Source organism: Chlorocebus sabaeus, chromosome 14 (genome assembly GCF_047675955.1).
Source record: "Chlorocebus sabaeus isolate Y175 chromosome 14, mChlSab1.0.hap1, whole genome shotgun sequence".
In the NCBI taxonomy this organism is placed as follows: domain Eukaryota; kingdom Metazoa; phylum Chordata; class Mammalia; order Primates; family Cercopithecidae; genus Chlorocebus; species Chlorocebus sabaeus.
The window spans coordinates 90,572,365-90,594,273 of record NC_132917.1 but is presented as its reverse complement, the minus strand read 5'-3'; the positions used below and the strand labels follow the sequence as shown (position 1 = coordinate 90,594,273).

Sequence of the window (21,909 nt, the reverse complement as noted above, 5' to 3'; positions counted from 1 at the left end):
ATTTCGTGGTTGTGATACTTATACTGTGGTTATTTACGATGCTGACATTCAAGAAAGCTGGAGGAGGAGCATATGTGAACCATTTTTACTGTATTTTTCAAATTTTAGGTCTAAAAATATTTCCACATAAATTTAAAACACACGCACAAGTAACTGAAAAATAAGGAAAAGGTGGTTTTTAAACAATTCCACAAGTTTCCTCCTATTTTGTACCTTTACCTATTTCTAATTCTTATCTCTATTAAAGACAATCATAGTTCCCATTATGTAGAGTGTAATCACTGATTTGCTCAGTTCTAGAATACAAAGAAGGCATCTTAAAAATTAACAGTGCGTTCCTTCATGAATGTGAAAACTAGGGATCAGGATTCTCTATTTGTTAGAACCTTGGTTTCTCTTTAAACTGAGGGTGCAGAGTTCAAGTTCTCAAGTCCAAAATTACTTATGTTAGTAAATAACCTCATTCCATTTCAGCGTGGCTATTATGTTCATTTAAATGCATTTTAGAAGGCATCTCTGTTTATGGCATCATAAAGAGTTTAATAAACCTTCTGTGCAATAATAAATGACAAACACATATATAAATACAAAGCTAAAAAATCAAAACTACTTCAGCACTCTGAAAATTGATGAAGCATAAAATAATTAAAGATATATATTCTTTATAGAAAAAAAAAGTACTAGTGCATTGAGTAAGGACAGAAAAAGTCTGTAGTCTTTTGCCTGTGACAGTACCCTTCTACCCACAGCTCAGTCAGCATGAATTACAGAACTGGAGTTTTACCAATATGAGGATAGCAAATAAAGCTAGCAGCTTGCTGCCAAACGGAGTGAACTTGAGTAAAGCCAAGGAGTAAACTTCTTCAGTGTTTCCAGCTAAACATGGAGAACTCCACAGGAAATGAACAGAAAAAGCCCACAGTTTTGCTAGTCCAAGATGATGCCCTGTTTGGGGCAAGTAGTACATCTGCTGACAGTAAATAGCAGATTCCTGGGTAAGATAGAGCCATATGCTGAAACAATCTCTGCACATATTCCTGGTGACTTAGAAGCTATAGATATGAGTGATGAGACACAGGAGTGCCTGGTGCAAGGTAAAACCAGAGGGAGGTAAGAACTGGCTGCATTTTGCTTGTGCTTTTTAAACTACACACAGATGGATTGACAGAAGATAGATTTATAAGCTCCAGATATTTGAGCAAAACTTCTCAAATCATTGGTGACCACTAAGCTGTGCAGATCCATGTGCAGTTCCTATAAATTCAAACTAAATATTAAGAATAAAAAGAAGCAGAGATATCAGTGATTAAACACTATGTGAGATATAGATTTTTCAATATCATGCATTGAAAATACATTTAATATATGTAATCCACTAGCTCAGCCTATCCTATCCTAAATGTTCTCAGTACACTTACATTAGCTTACAGTAGGGCAACATTATTTAACACAAACTTTATCTTACAACAAAGTGTTGAATATCTCATGCAATTTATTGAATACTCTATTGAAAGAGAAGATGGAATAGTTGTATGAATACTACAAGTACTATTTGTACTTGAATGCATATCACTTTCACATCATCTGAAAGTCAAAAAATGATAACTCCAAATATCATAAGTCAGGTACTATCAGTAAGTTCTGACAAGTAACTAAGAAACAAAGTTTTAAAATGCTCAGAAAAATGAAACAAATTCCAGGCCTGACATGGTAGCTCAAGCCTGTAATCCCAGTACTTGAGAGGCGAATGCAGAAGGATTACATGAGACGAGGAGTTCAAGACCAGGCTGGCCAAAACAGTGACACCCTTATCTCTACAAAAAAACTTTTTTTTTGTAAAAAGAGGAGAGAGTGGTGGCATGCATCTATAGTCTCAGCTACACAGGAAGATAAAACTGGAGGATCGCTGGAACCCAAGATTTCAAAACTGTAGCAAGCTAACATCACAACACCACACTCCAGCCTGGGTGACAGAGTGAGACTCTGTTTCTAAAAAAAATTAAAATTAAAATTAAAATTAAAACCCCACAATCTAAAGAGAGGTACTCTAATACATTGTCAAAAGTGTACCGTTTTCAGTTTTTAGAAATCCTGAAAAAAAAATTGAGGGGTATGATCTATATTGAAGGAATAAAAATAAAGCAACTACAATAATAACCACGGAAAAGAGACAATGAATGTTGATTCTCACTTGTCCTCATTATTGGCTTTAGCAAAGACTACAAAGCAGTTAATATGCAGAAGTCCAAATAATTATTTTTAAAACTATGATCACTGACATAAAAAAAAGAAAATATTTTAAAAAAGAAGATTCAGCAAATAGGACCTCAAGAAAAGAAATGGAAAGTATAAAAAATGACCAAACGGGAACTCTAGAAATGAAAAGTACAATAATCCAATTTAAATACTTATTAGCTAGGTCTAATAGCAAATTGAGATGACAGAACAATCAGTTAACTTGAAAATAGAGGAATGGAAATGATTGAGCATAAAGAAAATGTTTAGAAAAAAAGGAAGAAACTTCAGAGATTTATAGCTCAGAGCAAAGGATACCAACAAATGTATGATGAGAGTCACAAAGGAGGAGAAACAGAGAAAGTGGCTGAAAAAGTATTTGGAGAAACAATGACAAAACTTTTCAAAAGTAATAAAGAATATTCTTAGATGAAAAAATTCAATAAAACCTTTTTAGATAGTCAACAGAAATTAGTAACTGAACACATTATATTAAAATGTTGAAAGACAAAGAAAAAAATCTTCATTACATCAGAATAAAAGCAGACACTATATACAGAGACACAACAACATAGCCATTGGCTAAGTTTTCACCAGGACCAATGGAGGCTAGAAGCAGTAAAATGACATATTTAAATGCTGGAAAAAAAAAAAAAAAAGAAAAAAAGAAAGGCAGCCAGGAAATCTATCCAGTGAAAAATCCTTCAAATCTAACAAGAAAGCAAAAATAAATTTTGGTAAACAAAATACATTCTTCATAGCAGCTATAACTTATAAAACATTTGAGAGAAAATCCTTCAGAATCACAGGAAATGACAGCAGATAGACCTCGTGTCCACTGGAAGAAATGACGGCCTCAAAAGTAGTGAGGAATAATACCAAGGCTAAAAAGATAAAAATACACTTAATGCTATTTATACGAAGTTCAAGACAGGAAAACCTAAATGATTGTGTAGATGTCAGAAAGACAGTTACTTTTGCTGGGTGGGAAGGGTGATAACTAATAAATATTGTCCATGAAGGAAACACAAGGGAATGTGAAATATTCTATCATTCCATCCGGACAATGAATTACACTTAAACTTTATTCAGTTGCACATTCAAAATGAGTGCACTATACTCTGGCTGCTTTACCAATTGAAATAAAACTAATAAAATCCAAACCTAGACTCCTTCGCACTTACCAGTAATCACAGCCAAGAGCTCAGACTAATTTGGAATATTATTATCACCACTTTTTTACTCTATTTTGAAACTTAGACTTTTCATCCAGCTACAGTTTCACAGCTCCACCTCTGGCTCGTTCTTTTGGAAGAGCCCATAGCCATAGGGCAGGTAACACCTATGGAAGACTCATAAATGACATGATTGATGGGCATTTAGCAGAAAACAAGCTGTATGTATCACAGACTGTCCTATGCAGAAAGTCTAACACATGTGAGTGAGAGAGTCCCTCTAGCACAGAAAAGAAGTGTGAACTAGAGCTTCAGAATATGGTCCAGTGTTTAGAGTTCATCAGATGAACACAGATCAAGGTGTCCTCTCGTCTGGGTATGGGAAAGTGAAATAACTGCAGGTTCTCCCCAGATCAGCGGCCTGTGTCTTTGGAGACGAGTACATGAAACTCACATTTGTTCACATCCACAGTCACTTCCTGGCTTCACCCATAGGAATGATGGTCTGGCTTCCCAGTTACTTAGGAACTCTGCACACAGGCTGTCAGTTACTAAAACGACAATTAAAAACAGTGACTTTGGTTACGGGTATATCAGTTGGTACATCCTGGAGGGAAAAATGAGCAGAGGGGATATATTTTAATACCACTTGAAAAATCACAACCTTGTGATTTCTGTCTCTTCCCTTATGATTTATTATGGTTGTGCTGAAACTTCAGAGTATCAAATGAGCCCCACATAGTCATCCCTAAAGCTTTGTCCTTGTCCAACCTGAGCCCACGTTTGGGCCATCCACTGGCATCCCAGTACACTTGTGAGATGATCACTGTCCAGACAGCAGTGCTGGGGTGACTCACAGGCAGCTCCATGCTGAGTCTCCCCTCGAACTCTCAGCATCACTGACACTGAAAGAGTGTCCTCCTGACCTCTGCAGCACCCAGAGCACAGCCTGCCCTTCTGTGATTTCACTGCCCAACTCAAAACCTCATCACAGATTCCACTACCTCAAAGACAAAGTCAGGTTCCAGGCAGAGGCTGGTGTGGGGGCCTAAGAAAAACCATCTTTTTGTCAATTTTTCTGTTAGAAATTTCCAGACATTTTCACCATCTGCCAATGGCTAGGTTGTTGTGTCTCTGTATATAGTTTCTGCTTTTCTTCTGATGCAATGAAGATTTTTTTCTTTGTCTTTCAACATTTTAATATAATGTGTTCAGTTATTAATTTCTATTGACTAACTAAAAGGGTTTTATTGAATTTTTTCATCTAAGAATATTTTTATTACTTTCGAAAAGTTTTTGTCATTGTTTCTCCAAATATTTGTTCATTTCGAATTTGTTAAAGTTTAAAACTATATCATATAGTAGGAACCAAAGTTATATATTTTTATATATAAATGTGTACCACATATTTATCCATAAATAGATACATAGTATATGCAAATATATGCATACAACTTATTTCTAAAATATATGTATTCGATATGTAAAATTTATATTAGAAATTCTTATTACAGATACACATCATTTTATGTTTATTTGTGTAGCATGTGTTCCTTTTCTTTCCAAGCAGAACAGAGTCTGGCTGAGTAAAGACTTTGAGGACATTTGCTGACCCTCCCTCTTTGACTCCAGCAGGGGCAAAGTCATTCATGACCAGGGAGTCCAGTGAAAGTCTCTGAGATTTTCACTCTTGCCAGGCTGTGCGATGTATGCTTAATGCAGCTCCCATGAATTTGTGAGCAGTTTCCTTCTCTGAAGCCCCACCAAGCAGACTTGTGGGCAGGGCCTGTGGTTCCTCCCAGGTCCTCAGCCCTGTGGCTCAGGAGAGCTGCTGCTTCCTCCACAGCCCAGGGCCTGCCAGCCTGACCTTAACCCTGAGCTAAGGACCTTATTCCAAATGTCTCCTCATTTAACGAAGTACCTGAAAGTCTGTCTTGTTCTTAAACTCAAAGTCCACATTTCTACAATTGCTAAAGCTAGCATTTGCCATCTGGAAAAGTAGACATGTGAATTCATTGTCATTCTCAGAGCCTGGCCTCTTCCAACCCCACTAGATAAAGTTGCCCATATGTTTTCTTCTCTCCAGACAACTTTACTTAGAATTATAGTGAAATGTAATGTGTGATAAAAGCCCTTATCGCCTGCACAGAAACCACCCTCTTCTCCTATGGTGCCTAGGGCACCAGCTCTAGCCTGCTGGGCATGGTGAGGATAGTGAGCCTCCCCACCCTGGGACAGGAGCAGGGAATAAGGCCACATGTGATTAGCCTCACAATGCAACATCAGGGGAGTGAAGGAGGAGCAGGGACTCTGGGAAGAATTTGATCCTTCATAAGAAGATACAAGTTGAAGAGCTTTGCTTCACCTTCTAAAATCAATGACTTTCTTTTAGATTTGGGAGGAGGGACACATGTTTCATCGCCCTGACTCCTTCCACATCTCCTCTTTCTCTTACAATAGCTCTGACTCAGTCTGCCTCTCAGATTGTGTCCTGAAAATATAATTTTCCCTCCTAATATGAAAACAAACCAACTAACAAAACCCTCTTCCTCCTATCATGTGCTGTGAGATCTGACCTCAAACTCTGTGATACCCAGATCATATAAGAGATAATCATGGGATTTTCCCAAGAGATTTTCTAGCTAAAAACAAATTCTCGTGTTAGCTCTTCTCTCGGAAAAATTTTCTCTGTCTCTTGTCATAACTGACACCAGAAAACAAGGTGAAAATATTTCCAAGAACAGAGGACAACCATGTGCTCAGTGAGGTGAAAGACATCTCTCCCCCTTGCATGAGTTTCCAATGCTGCTGTTTAAATTGCCACAGTCTTATTGGCTTCACACAACATGAATGTATCACCCTGTAGTTCCCGAAGTCCGCATTCTCACTGAGCTAATGTTAAGGGGTCAGTAGGGTTGTAATCCTTCTGGATGTTCCAGAGGAGAGAACTGGATCCTCTGCTTTTTATCTTCCAGGTGCTCCCACATTTCTGGTTCCATGGCCCCTTCCTTCCTCAAACCACATCCCTCACCATTGTCCCAGCTCCTCTCTGACTGCAAGTCTCCTCCTCTATTTTAAAGACCTTTGTGATTATATTGGTTTCATCTGGGTAACCAGGTTGCTTATTCTCAAAGTCCTTAACTTACATCTGTCAAGTTCTTCTTTTGCTATGTAAGGTAGAATCCTTATGATAGGACTCCAATGACTGGAGGAACACCAGGGTTCTTAGTCTCACGCCGGTTTGTTTAAAAAGACACGGATTTGCGTGGAGTTGTTTTAAGGAGCGAAAAGTTTAATATGCAGGAAGGAAGGAATAAGAAAACAGTTCCCCCGTACAGAGACAGACGGAGGGTGGATTCAAAGAGAAAACTCCAGTGCGGTGGAAAATGGCTGCTTATATGAGGAAGCTGGAGGAAGTGGTGTCTGATTTGCATAGGGCTCAGGGGATTGGTTTGACCAGGCATGTCATTCATGTAGCCTGAGAAAAAGCTGGCTCTCCCACCCTAGCGTTTTAATATGCAAATGCAGGGTGCCATAATGTTCTACACACATGGGGATATATGGGGGCAGCCATGTTGCCAGGCACATGTGGGGGCAAGGAAGAAGAAGGTGGGAGCTGGGCGCTGTGGCTCAAGCCTGTAATCTCAGCACTTTGGGAGGCCAAGGAAGGTGGATCATGAGGTCAAGAGATCCAGACCATCCTGGCCAACATGGTGAAACCTCCTCTCTACTAAAAATACAAAAATTAGCTGGGTGTGGTGGCATGCACCTGTAATCCCAGCTACCCAGGAGGCTGAGGCAAGAGAATCGCTTGAACCCAGGAGGCGGAGGTTGCAGTCAGCCGAAATCTTTCCATTGCACTCCAGCCGGGGTGATGGAGCGAGACTCCGTCTTAAAATAAAAAATGAAAATAAAAATAAAGGAAGAATGTCGGAATTGCCATGTTTGGCTGGACCCAGTTTCTAATGGCCAGTATTCGTATATCAAAACTCGTCGCCTGTAATCCCAGCACTTTGGAAGGCCAAGGAGGGCAGATCACGAGGCCAGGAGATGAACACGGTCCTGGCTAACACGGTGAAACCCCGTCTCTACTAAAAATACAAAAAATTAACCGGGCGTGGTTGCGGGCGCCTGTAGTCCCAGCTGCTTGGAAGGCAGAGGCAGGAAAATGGCGTGAACCCGAAAGGCGGAGCTTGCAGTGAGCCAAGATTGCCCCAGTGCACCCCAGCCTAGGCACAGAGCAAGACTCCGTCTCAAAAAAAAAGAAAAAGAAATATATTTAGAGTAAAATTTTTAGATTTTCTTCAGGGCCTATTATCGGTCATGTTGGAGTATGGTATCTTATTGCTACAAAGCATCTGTTTTGTCAGTCGAAAGATCTCTGTTGTAATGATAATGCTAGTCAGTTGTGTCTGAACTCCAAAGGGAGGAGAGTATAATAAGGCACGTCTAAATCCACCTGCCAGTCATGGCCTCACCTAGTTTTTCAAATTTCTTTGAAGTTCTCTCTGCCAAAAGAGGAGTCCATTCAGCTAACTGGTGGCTTACAACTTAATTTTTGGTTTGCAAAACACACAGAAAAAAAAATCACTTAATAAATTCAATCTAAAATAGATTTGTAGAAACAAACAAAAAAAAATTAAGTGCTTTCTGAATAGTCCGACATGTCCAAGAAAGAGAAGAGATAAGAATTCATATGAGAAATATCCCTCATACAAAAGATTAATGATTTTTTTTTACTATCTTGGTTTGGGTCCACCAGCAATGAAGATTCCTGTTTAAGCAGGTTAAGGTCTGCTTTCTCTGCTTTCAAGATGATGCCTGGAGCATTGAGTCCTTCAAAGGAAGGATGTCTTATGTCTTATCATGACAGATTAGCAGAAGACAGAGAAAGATTCCAACTCCATAAACCCTGTTTATACTGGCATTAATGTATTCCACTAGAGGGCTCCACCCTCAAGACCTAAACACATTCCAACAGGCCCCACCTGGCAATACCATTACGCTGAGAATTAACTTTACAACAGATGGATTCTGGAGGACACAGTCACACCATAGCACTTTCTCAGATATACACATTCCAGGACATCTGGCCAGCAATGCATGTAGGAAGAGTTCTCTGCCCAAGATCATAAAGAACATAAGACATATCTACGGCCATTGGAAGTGAGCAGAGGTACAGCAAAGGGGAAAGTCCTAGACTACAGATGGGGACTGCTACATTCATCCTGGTACAGTTAATCCTTGAATAACTTGGGTTTGAGGTTTGCAGATCCACTTATATTTTCTTCTGTGTGTCACCTGAGAGCAAGTACTTAATCAGTAGTGAATGTATTTGCTCATTTGTATGGTTTTCTTCATAACATTTTTTTCTTTAGCATACTTTATTGGAAGAATAGAGTATAAAATATATATAATGTAAAAAAGTGTTAATCAATTATTTATTTGATCACTGAGGCTTCCAGTCAAATATAATAGAGTACTTAAGGATGCAAAAGTTCTACACAGGTTTTCTTTTTTTTTTTTTAATTTATTTATTATTATTAAACTTTAAGTTGTAGGGTACATGTGCACAACGTGCAGGTTTGCTACATATGTATACTTGTGCCATGTTGGTGTGCTGCACCCATCAACTCGTCATTTACATCTGGTATAACTCCCAATGCAATCCCTCCCCCCTCCCCCCTCCCCATGATAGGCCCCGGTGTGTGATGTTCCCCTTCCCGAGTCCAAGTGATCTCATTGTTCAGTTCCCGCCTATGAGTGAGAACATGCGGTGTTTGGTTTTCTGTAGGATGAGTTTGTGTCCTTTGTAGGGACATGGATGCAGCTGGAAACCATCATTCTTAGCAAACTATTACTACACAGGTTTTCAACTGCACCAGTGGTAAGTGCCCCAACCTCCACGTTGTTCAGGGGTCAACTGCTCATTCAATCTGTAGCTTCATCTCTCCGAAATAGGATCTTGGCAGGTGGCTTCAAGTAAAGGCATCCAGGAAATAACATCTCAAACTATGCTGATTGGTATGATGATTATGTGAAACCAAAGGCATTTAGAAAGCAGCAAATGCATAAAAAGCCTTTTCCTAAATATCCCTTATCCGCCAAAAAGCAAATTCTCAAGAAGAAAAACAATTGTCAAGGAAATTCTTCCTGGGAATTTTTATATCAGGGAAGATTAACACAAAACATGAATCAAAAATAGAAGAGACTGGAAGTTGAGGCTTTATCCAGACAGGCTAATACCTGTTCTTTTGAAGATGCACTTCTATTTTCATCTATTATCTCTAGGTTTCCTACACTTCCCAATTCCCTCTTCCGTAGAAAGGAAATGTGAATAACTGGATCTCATTGAGTTATCTGGGTAATCACCCTGCAATAATATCCTGCTGCACGTTCAGTGAATTTTGTTTGCCTTTTCTCTTATTAATCATTCTTTTGTCAATTCATTTTCAGCAAACATTTAAAGGACAGATGGAGCTTTCTTCCTTTCTCCCAATATAAGCAAGTTCCCTTACAATTCAGGCTGCTTACAAAGCACCAGGAAGGTTTGTGCACAGGCTACAGCACTGTGATTTGGCTCCCCTACTAGTCATCAGTAAAATTTTATACAACCCTATGTTGCAACCCACTGATGCTGATATCGTTGGATCCACTTTCCCTGCTACTGAGCCAGGCTGGGACATTTTGGGGCACAATAGAGATATGAGATATAATGAGTGCAAATCCCTGTCCAGAGTCATCTGGATCCAACTGATTTCTCCATGTACATAGGCAATTGCTTGGTAAGAGACTGAGTATCTTTTTCCTAAAGATGTTAACAGGGAGGTTGGTGTCTGGGCCAGGATGATGTCCCCACACACTGATAAGAGTATAAGAAAGTGTCACTGATGGTGCATGGCAGGGACATGCTCCCTGCAGTGGCCACCATAAGACGGATGAACTTTGGGAAATAAAACTCAATGGCAGTGAAGAAGGTAGACTATGAAGGTGCCCAAAACAAGAATAAGATGCACCTCATTTAGTCTCTGGGTACTATAGAGACCCGTCACTCTTAATAATGGTGGCTCTGTGACTGCTGCATGCATTGAGAAAACATGGTATCATCTTTGTGTATCTGTAGTAAATTGCTTGTTCTAATACTAGTAAGAACCAAGGCATCACACCATTACCTAATACTTACAAATATATATGGCATCAGGTCGATACATTTTATTTTTAATTTTTTTAAGAAAGGAACAATGCTAAACTCACAGAAATGTTTCAAGGATAGCACAATTACCCCATTCCCTAACTGGACTCTTATGAGAGTCTTTTGAAGACCTGAGAATCCTACCATCTAACATTTTACTATGTGTTTCCTACAAACAAGAATATTCTCCTAAATAATCCCAATATACCAATGAAATACATTACTCTATTGGCTCCTGAGGAATATTTAAAATTGTCAAAAAAAATACGTAAAACTGTTTCTCATAACAAAATAGTCCCCAGTAGAAGCACATTCTCTGCAGACAAATTTGGGCTACCCTGGTCTTACATGGGACACCTGGGGACACTGAGCTGGTACTGAGTTACTGACATGAGCCAGCCCTGCAGCTGTGCCCAGCCTGCCCCGTCCCCTGCTCATTTGCATGTTCTCAGAGCACATCCTCCTGCCCTGAAGATTTATTAATAGGCTGGACACACTTCGTGCAGGAGTCAGACCCAGTCAGGACACAGCATGGACATGAGGGTCCCCGTTCAGCTCCTGGGGCTCCTTCTGCTCTGGCTCTCAGGTAAGGAAGGAGAACCCTAGCAGTTTTCAGTACTGAAAACCCAGGGTTGTCAGTACTGCCTGGCTATTTAGTGAAATCTTCCAATAATATGGTCAATAGTATGAATATTTGTGTTTCTATTTCCAATCTCAGGTGCCAAATGTGACATCCAGATGACCCAGTCTCCTTCCTCCCTGTCTGCATCTGTGGGAGACAAAGTCACTATCACTTGCCAGGCAAGTCAGAGTATTAGCAGCTGGTTAGCCTGGTATCAGCAGAAACCAGGGAAAGCCCCTAAGCTCCTGATCTATAAGGCGTCCAGTTTGGAAAGTGGGGTCCCATCAAGGTTCAGCGGCAGTGGATCTGGAACAGATTTCACTCTCACCATCAGCAGCCTGCAGCCTGAAGATTTCGCAACTTATTACTGTCAACAGTATGATAGTACCCCTCCCACAGTGTTACACACCCGAACAAAAACCCCCAGGGAAGCAGATGTGTGAGGCTGGGCTGCCCCAGCTGCTCCTCCTGATGCCTCCATGGGCTGAGAGTGTTCCTCAGATGCAGCCACACTCTGATGGTGTTAGTAGAGGGGGACATGAAGTCACCTCTGCACCTGAATTCTTTTCTCTTTCTCAGCCCCAACTACACAAACATAGCAATGCTTCTCCTGATTTAATAAATACAGAGATCATGACACCTGAGGAGTCTAGTTTAGGGCTTCAGTTGGAATTCATATAACAGAGAAGAGGCCACTATAGATATTTGAAGTAGGAATTGTCTTAATATGGAGAATTAAACTCTAACCTACTGAATTCTAAATAAAATGTAGAGATGAATCTCTAAATTTAATGTTTCATTTGCAAATAAATATTTGCCAAATAGGGCATACAGGAAAACTCAGTGGTCTTCAATATGTTGGAAGAACAAAGAGAAGGTTAGAGTTTTATGAAAAAGGGAAAATGTTACCTGTGGCTCTTTGAGAAAGTTCATTGGCACTAGGAAGGGTTGGGAGCTGGCAAGCTCAGACTGGTAAGCAGTGGTGGACAAAGTGAATCCTAAAATAATATCAAGTTACCTCAGAAGTTGTGGATAAATTTGGTTTCAGGTTACAATAAACCAAAGCAGTGAAGCTTGCAGAGAACTTTGTTACTGAAATACCAGGGATTCGGTGTAGATCCTGCAGCTCACCACACAGAAAGCCAATCACTAAGACAACAAGTATTGCCAAGCAACAGGCTTTAATCAGGTGCTGCAGCCGAGAAGATGGGACGCCAATCTCAAATGTGTCTCCCTGACCAACTAAAATTAGGGGTATACATAGCACGGAAGAAATGTGGGAGAAGAGGAACTAGGGAGGGGTAAGGAAGATAATTTGGTGAACAGGAAGCAGGAGGTCAGTTAGTCAATCATAATGGGTGAAGGGTCTGATGTCTCACTGTCCTGATTCAGTGATATGTAAGTTTCAGCTCCTTTGAAAGTATCTGGGAGGCCTGATGGTTGGTTTCCTGAGAAAAGAACTCAGATAAGACAAATTTAACTATCTTGAGTTTTAAGACTGGAGGAGTCAATTTCTATGTTTCTTCAAAAAACAATAAACATTAGTCCCATGGGATAATAGGGCCTATTTCAATTGCATTCTAGAAACAATCTTTTTCACCCTGAGTGCCTTTCCCCCCTGGTTTCTTGGCTTTGTTGGGTATGTCAAGAATGACCCAATTCCTACGATTAACTTTCACACTACAACCTTTCAAAGTCAAGGATACAGTAGCGAGGAAAGTTGATATTAGAAGTGGGATTCTCTGGTGCTCCCTCAGAAACCAGAATGTATCTGCCCTTGAGGTATGGGCTATCTAACCATGTGGTCCTCAGTCCTGTCTAGAAGCTTAGGAGTGGGGGTGCTGATGCTCTCAACTTCCTACAGCATCTTTCCACGTTTTTCTCCAGTCCTCATCTCTGTTCCTGTGTCTGTCCTAGGTACCAAGGGAGAATATTGAGTCATGCTTTTCTGTCCAAATCTCATGGGAGGACCTCTTATTGGGTCACTCTGTAGAACACAAGAGAAGCACAAAAGGATATTTACATAAGTTAAAATGATTTTTCCCCCAATGAGGCCGTTTATTAAAATTATATTTAAAGCCACATGTTGAAAACACATCCAGCTTTCTTTTCTTATTAATGCAAATTTGCATTTGCAAATATTTTCAAGGTTACAAAGGATGAAAACATAATTATTTGTCCATGGAATGATCAAATACGTCTATAATTAAATGGAGTAAACATTTTCTTGAAAATTTGTACTCACTGAAATAAAGGAATATATTTTAAATATCTGAAGTTATGTTAGAAATTATTGGACTTAAATTCAACTGTGCAGTTTGGTTTGGGATGTTCACTCCTGTGACCTGCCACAAGAATCTTGTGTCATGTGTAGTCACTGCTATTCAGCTTTGTCCTCAGACAATTGATATCTATAGGCTGAAGATGAGCTCTGTGTCCTGCAGAGGAACCACTCAGCTGAGCCCTTCCTTGATCAGTCAGATGATTGTGAACATGAGCATCCATGAACTTGAAAACAAATATTTACTCTTATCAGCCACTGAGTTGTGTATTTAACCAGTTATCAATCATTAATGCATAAAAGCTTACTGATACAATATTTACACCTCTACCTATATTTACACATAGTTATTTTTTCTTGAATTGGTGGTTTAAATGTGAATATTCAGTAATCAAATTATGAAGTTATTAAAAGAAAATTAAAGACAAAATTAAAACTAATTAGTATTTCAATAAAAAATTAAAATTTACCTTATTTATGGAAAAGTATGCATACATGTATATAAGATACATAGAAGTGAATATATATGTTTTTGATAATATGTTGGCTACTATATACATTGAATATATAATATTGAATATATATTTGTATTTAAGTATATTTATTCTACCATATATGCAATATATGCATATTTATAAAATTCTTATCTAAATTAAATACATTTAAAATTTTTTGTAACATTCCATAAAACAATGCTATTCTGGACCACATATAGTTCTTACTCTTGCTACAGAAAATTTCTTTGTAGCCTTTATTTTTAAAATTCTACCAAATGCTAGTCCCTACCTAAAATATTTTTCCAACTCAGTAGAGCTCCAAGAGTAGGACTAGACCAAATTTTGACTAATGTTGAATTCATGGCATCCTATGAAAGTCTCCATTTTGTTCATGCCCACAATGATGATATTTCAAAGAGAGTTCTCACAACAATGGATGCTGGTTGGAATCACATCAGTGCCATTGTCAAGAAAGCCCTGGAAATGTAAAAACTATAACAATGAGTAAACTGCAAGGGTTACATCGGATGATCACATTGCAATGATAACAGTGTTGGGGTGATCAGACCCAACACCAGGTCATAGCGGTGACAAAGTCCGGCAGAGTCAAAGGATTGAGAAAAAGACAGTTTGAGAGAGAAATGTAGGCACCAGGGACCATCGCTAGTGTATGGAGGCTGCGAAGGCCCCAAGCTCTGGGAGCCCATGCTATTTATTAGTAAACCAACAAAGAAACAGGTGGTGAGAATGTGGAGGTCAAAAGGACACATTGCATTAAGCTCATGATTTACACCTGTGATGGTTTAGCATTTGCTCTGCTAGTTGAGATAATGGAGAGTAGGTTTTTTAAAGATACAATCGATAAGATAAGATACAATTCAAGATACAATCGATCCTGGGAGAGCAAGGAGCCAGCAAGTGTAGACACATTCCAGAGCCATGAGCCCAGGATTTTATCCAAGCCACAAGGGATTTTATGTCCTGGGGTTAGATTATGGTGCGTCAGGGTAGCCTTCCACCCTTTAGCACAGAGTGTGTTCCAGAGGCCACGAAGGGTTTTAGACCCTGGACCCCAGATATGTTCCAAGACTCTTTTACATTATGTCAGACATGCAAGCCCTGCCTTAGCTTCTCCCGACATTGAGCTTTTCCCAACATAACAGCAATGTAATAATATTGGCTGTTGGTTTTGACAGATCATCAGGCCTGCAAAGAAATGCAACAAAATGATTGCAGACAAAGTGATTCTGTAAGAGCTATGACTAGACATTTCAAATATGAGCCAAAATTTTAAAAAATGCTTTCCCCGTGAATATTAGTTGAAATGCCATTAATGAGCAGGGGGCTTTTAATAATGAGGATGATTCAACACATGGACTTCAGTCAGTCACCTTTCCCAGCTTTCTCAGGTAATCTCATGAATGAATGGAGGTCCCTGTGGGGACTGAACAGTATGAATTTCAACTAACTGAGACTTGAAGGGCTACTGGCTCTTCTGAACACCCAATTTGCCAAGAAGAATGACTTCTCCTGAACCCCTAACATTGTACCACACATGAGGGCTCAGACTAACAGCTGGTGTTGGCTGACACTAGTAGACCTCATGTAAAATGAGGAGGGCACTGGTTATTTTCGTATATATGAATTTGCCTTTATTTTTGGTTATATTTCTGCATAAATATTATTTGAAGATTTTCCAAGTGCTTTCATCAGAGTCAGGAAATTATTCTGTAATATGGCTTTGGATCAAGCAACTTATTAACTTCAAAAAAAGTGAAAAAAGTATAGCTCATGCTCCTGTCATGTGCACAGGTGCAGCTTTCCCTATAGACAGGGAAATCCTCATTATTAGTCAAGCAAAGCTGGCACACAAACCCTTGTGCTAGTGAATTGCTATGCTGTCAGATGTGGTAGAGGCTCTGAAACACTAACCATGATTGGTGCTTTTACTTCCATAAACAGAATACTTATATCTTGAAAATGAGCTGTAGACTCATCACTGTTATGCCAACTGAACAACTTGAAATACTCTATTTCTATTTAGTCAGGGCTGTGGTTTTCTGGTTGATGGTTCCTAATCTAAAAAGTAGAATGACAATTATTCCATAAAATTGGAAGAAATGATATGATAAGCATGTGACCATTTAGAATTAATGCAATACTGGATAAGTTGTCAACACAGGGTGTTAGGGTATGTGCTGGGGCCATAGATCTAGCCCATATAAAGCAAGAACAAATAAAATTGATTTTACATATTTTAGAGATGAAGTACAGAAAATATGGACTGTAAGGGACCTTCTGGAATGTTTCTATTTATTGCCATTTCCACTGGTAAAACTCAGAGAAGATTTCAACAGTCATCAGGATGAAGTTCTAGGGATCACAGTCATGTGAAGCATTCCCTGCACTTGGATCCCCAGTGAGGCAAAGGGAAGATGAAACGCATAGTGGGATATGGAGGTATAAACACCAGGGACAGCCTCCTGGTCAGCTTAAACGTTGAAAAGTGTATTTATTTTTTCTCTTTAGTTTTATCACTGAATCAGTTGGATCTAAGAAAAGCGATTATGGCTGGTTAGGCAGAAAGGTGTTTATTATAATGAATTAAATGGACTGAAAACATTTGCGGAAACCAAAGTGGCAGCTCAGGCAACTCCAGATACTCCTTTTGCTATTCCTTGATCCTCTCCCTGCCCTATGTTTTCCACAGTCAAGAAGGATACTCCTATGTTGATAGAAACCTGGCAAGTGAAGTGTGCCCATAGGACTGGGCTGCCTGGCTGTGACCCAGAACAGGAAAATGAGCATATTTGAGTGAGACCAGGTACTTCCCCTCCCTCATCTCAACCCAAAAGCACTCTGGAGTAACACAGCTGATGGGCATTCTTCCCCACATCTCTGACTTAGGAAACCAAGGACATGAGGAGTAGCCTTTCCAGACTCTACCATAGAGAAAGTGTTGCCAGAAACTAGAGAATTAAATAAACATGAAAGAAGCTGGTGATAATAACTAAATATGTCATGCATATATGTATTTTAAATAAGTTAATCTTTTCTATATGCCCTTTCTTTAAAAAAAATTCAAAGTGCTATTTTTAGCCACCTTTGCAATTTAGGCCAAAAATTAAATAATAAGTAGACACATTAATGACTCATGAGAGAAGAATATTTTTTCCTAGAAGGTGTTGGTCTGAACAGATTGGGGTTTCCCCCACATTTTGGGGAGCACGATGTTATGTGGGTACCATGATGTTCTTTGTAAAGGAAATCTTTATGTTGGGTTGTAGCATGTTGCTGTTGATACTAGTAATGCCTGGAAATTCAAGTGTAGAAAGATGTGTATTTATGATAGAAAGCCACACGGGGGACTTGGGCAGAAATAACCCCTGTACCCATGAAAACACATGAATCTTCATGAGACTGAAATGAAGATGTCATCAACTCCGGCAGGTCTGCAGAGAGAGGGGTCAGATCTCCAGTAGTTGATTAGTAGAACTGCTGTCCTTCTGGGGGCAATAGTGAGAAGAGCTGCTCTCTTTTCTGCGGGAGACAGCTTGAATGTTGAGTCACAGGCAGCAGGAGCTCCTCCCCAGCCTGCCCCAGAAGTACCATTCTTGGAATTGTTCCAGAGGCTTTGCCTGGAACCTGTTCCTTAAGGCTTTTCAACACTTTGCAAGGAATTTAATATCCTCTAGTAAATCCTTTTATGCTTCATGGATTTGACATTTGCAACAGGGAATATACACCGTTTACAGTGACATCATTCACAGCCTCCTTTTTTCTGGCTAAATATAATGCTTTCCAGGTGGATCTACCAGAGGAAGCCAATGTGAACAACAATCCGTGTGAACAACAATCCACCAAAAATGCAAGACAAATGAGCTCGGGAAAGCCACTGGGTTCTCATGTAGCTGCACTGTCCCCTGGTACAAAATGGGAGAGTGTAAAATTCTTAGCTCCACCATCAGAGAGATGGCCTAGTGTGACCTTCTCAGCATAGTAAGTCAGTATTTATAGACATTTAAATACTAACACCTTTAACACCATAATAAAAGCAAAAGTAGAAAAGAAAATAAATTGGACTACATAAAAATGTAAAATGGGCATCAAAAAACATAGCACAGTGAAAATGCAACATGTGGAATAGAAGAAAATGTTTGTAAATCATATCTCTGATAAAGGGTTAATAATAGTTACTATATAAAAATAGGTCCTATATGTCAACATTAAAATAAAATACCTGATTAAAAATGAGAAAAGTACATGAATTGACATTTCTCTGAAGAATATTCTTTAGAGATAATTAGATAACTAGCATAGGAAAAGATACTTAACATTATTACTCCTTAGAAAAATAAAAACAAAATGCACCTCACACCTATCAGGACTTTTTTTTCTTCCAATAGAAAATGACCAGTCTTGGTGAGAATTTAGGGAATTGGAACTCCCGTGGACACTGCTGTGGTTATATAAAGGCCTCACCTGCTGTGGGAAACCAGATGGTGATCCCACAAAGAATTAATAATGGGAATAATATATAATTCAGCAATTCCACTTTTGGATATATACCCAAGTAATTAAAGACATAAATTTGAGGAAATATTTGTATACCCACATTCAGAACCGAATTATTCACAAGAGTCCAAAGCTAGAAGCAACTCAAATGTTCACAAAGGAGGGAACTGGTAACCCAAATGTGGTATATACATACAATAGCATATTATTTAGCTTTTAAAAGGGAAATTCTGACACGTGCTACAACATGGATGTAACTAGAGGACATCACACTAAGTGAAATAAGCCAGTCACAAAAAGATTACTGAGTTGTGATTTCACTTTGGTATTTGCAGAATAGTTTCCATTTGTCTTGAATCAACCCAATCCTCTTTCCTTTCTTGCTTGTAGTCTTCTGGAATAACTGTAGAATGTTCTGGAAATGTATCATCTTGACATTGGGCATGATTGACCAGAACAGCCTGGGTTCCGTTTCTGTCCCTACTAGAAATAGGAATTTCTTCAACACTCTAGCCCAGTGTGTCATGTGATTCTAAGACACAAAACACAGGGTGGGCTGCATTCCAGGGCCCCTCAGCTGCAGTCCTTGTGGAGTATGCGTGGTCTAGAGTTGATCAGGCCCTGGCAGCTTTGTGCTTTCTCTGGCTGACTCTCTATAGGTAGTAATCCACTTCATGTAACTGGTTGTGCATGGGTGTTGTGTCTCACTAGATTTGGGTAAGTCGGCAACCAGTGCACAGCAAACCTTCTTGGCAAAATTGGTGCAGTGAGAAGGTTGGATTCGAGAGAACCATGGCTTATTGGTGAAGCTGGAGGAACAATACTCTCCAGTACCTGGCTCAGGACAGAGACATCAGCCTGGGAATGCAAGGCCTGGACATGCAAATGGATGTTTAATGAGGAGGGAGGATAAATGGGACATGGTGAGAGGCAGTGTTTGATGTGGCAGTGAGTCAGTGGAACAGCAGAGAAGCAGGACTGCAAGAGAGAGCACGAGATGGCACTTTATGAGAAGATGGACACGTTGATCAGCAATGGGCAAGACAGCTATCGGAGATGTGGCAAGACAGTGATCAGTGAGAGAGGGCGAGATGGTGATCAGCGCTACAGCCATCAAAGCTACAGGGTTGCTAACATTGCAGAGCTGTTAACACTGGCCAAATGCTGTTTTAAGAGCCATCATCTTTCCTGACAGGCAGTGGAGCTGAGCGGATGGGTAAGTGGCCGCAGAGCCACTGCTTCATGCAGGCCAGCCACTCCATGCTCCAGTTCCCCCGCCGGACCCCAACCCACCCAAGCTAGGGACCCTGGAGAGATCTTCATGCAGGCCCCACGTTAGAGACTGCTTGGCACCATTTTGGCTCCTGAACACCTGTAAGGGTCCCCTCTGCCCACTTGCCCCATATCAGATATCCAGGGAATCAGGCCTTGGGCTAGATAGTCCATTTGAAGTCCCCCATAGCACACCTGACGACATCCTTGTTGCTCCTTCCCTTAGTCATTTTTCCTCAAATGTCATTTTATTTATCCATCAGCTGTTTCATCTTATTTTCTGCCCCGATATATGTGTTTGCTTTGCAGTTTTGGCTTTGGCTCGCTGCTAATTATGTTTGTGCAATTGTTTAAGGCAGGACACTTGGTTGTAAGAATTCTCCTGTTCTGTTGACTCTAAGAAGCCAGAGTCACATTGTTCTATGGTCACAACCAGACCTTTGGGGCTCACTGTTGGCCACCCCACTGAGGCTCCAGGATTTCCTGCACTGGTCAGCCCCTGGATACTCCAGGATTTCCTGGCATTTGGTGTGGCGACACTCCTAGGCTGATACTCAGGTGCTGTGGGATTCAGCATTTGGTATTGTTGGCCACTCCCTTGATGCTCCCGGGTTTTCAGCATTGACATTCCTCCTAGGATTGTGGATTGGAGCCTCACCCTATGGGAATCTTCGTCTGCCTTCTCTTGTTTTCTGCCCTAAAGGTATCATTTTCCATAACGCACTTTGTTTTCTTATTGTCACTTTATTTACACTTTTTCTTCTACATTTTATTTAATAAAAATACTGCTTTAAGGCTGAGCATGCTGGCTCACACCTATAATCCCAGCACTTTAGGAGGCAAGGTGGGCAGATCATTTGAGGTCAGGAGTTCAAGACCAACCTGACCAACACAGTGAAAACTGTCTCTACTAAAACTACGAAAAAATGAGCTGGACATGGTGGTGCATGCATAATCCCAGCTACTTGGGAGGCTGAGACACAAGAATTGCTTGAACCCAGGAGGCGAAGGTTGCAGTGAGCTGAGATCGCACCACTGTATTCCATCCTGGGTAAAAGAGTGACACCTTCTCTCAAAAAATAATAACAATAAATAAAAATTAAAATATAAAAATAGTGCTTTAGTCATATTTTGTTCACTAACAATTGCTTACAGTCCACTTTCATAACGTCTTACTACCTCTTCCTACACCTTCGATGCAGGAAGTGGAAATCTGAGATGAGAACAATGATGGCCCAGTCACTTTCTAAAAAATGGTCTGCATATTGAAACTGGGTTTTCTTAAGTTACTGATTTCCTAAATTATAGAAAATTTTGTTTCTGAGGCTGGGTACAGTGGCTCACGCCTGCATCCCAGCACTTTGGGAGGCCGAGGAGGGTGGATCGTTTGGGGTCACGAATACAAGACCAGCCTGGCCAACATGGTAAAACCCCATCTCTACTAAAAATACAAAAATTAGCCAGGCGCAGTGGTATGTACCTGTAATCCTAGCTACTCGGGAGGCTGAGGCAGGAGAATGGCTGAAACCCGGGAGGTGGAGGTTGTGGTGAGCCAAGATCGTGCCACCGCACTCCAGCCTGGGTGAAAGAGCGAGACTCTATCTCGGGGGAAAAAAAAAAAAAAAAGTAAAACAGAAAATTTTGCCTTTGATGTGATAACGAGTTTCTTTTAAAACTTCTGACATTCGTGTCTTAGAGATTCAACTGTTGTGTTTTGCTGCTTTCAGTTTGTTCTACCTTTAAAATGGCCTGGGATCATTGCTGTCTCCTTTTGCTTCTTCATCAGCTGCTGTGACTTTTTCACCTCCAGTTCTGACTATTGGTGCAGCCTTGATGCTGAAGTGTTTTGTCTTAGAGGTCTGTGGAAGCAACGTTTTCCCCGAGCATAGTGTTATTCTAGGTACTTGGTTTTTTAACATATATAACCTTACGTGGGGCTTTCTTTTTTATTTTTTACAGCTTTAAAATATATATATATATTCTTCTTTGAGTTGGAGTCTCACTCTGTCACCCAGGCTGCAGTGCAGTGGTGCCACCTCCGTTCACTGCAACCTTCACTTCCTGGGTTCCAGTGATTCTCCTGCCTCAGCCTACCTACTGAGTAGCGGGGACTACAGGCA

At 40.2% G+C, this 21,909-nt stretch overlaps 2 gene segments (V, D, J or C); both read left to right on the top strand.

Moving 5' to 3' along the window:
- The window catches only part of LOC103241327 (immunoglobulin kappa variable 2-24-like), a 978,355-nt gene that overhangs the window by 551,186 nt on the left and 405,260 nt on the right, over window positions 1–21,909 (top strand).
- On the top strand, window positions 11,112–11,667 carry LOC140713388 (immunoglobulin kappa variable 1-5-like). The segment is given in 2 exon segments: window positions 11,112–11,188; window positions 11,321–11,667. Coding segments are annotated over 2 exon segments (402 nt in total).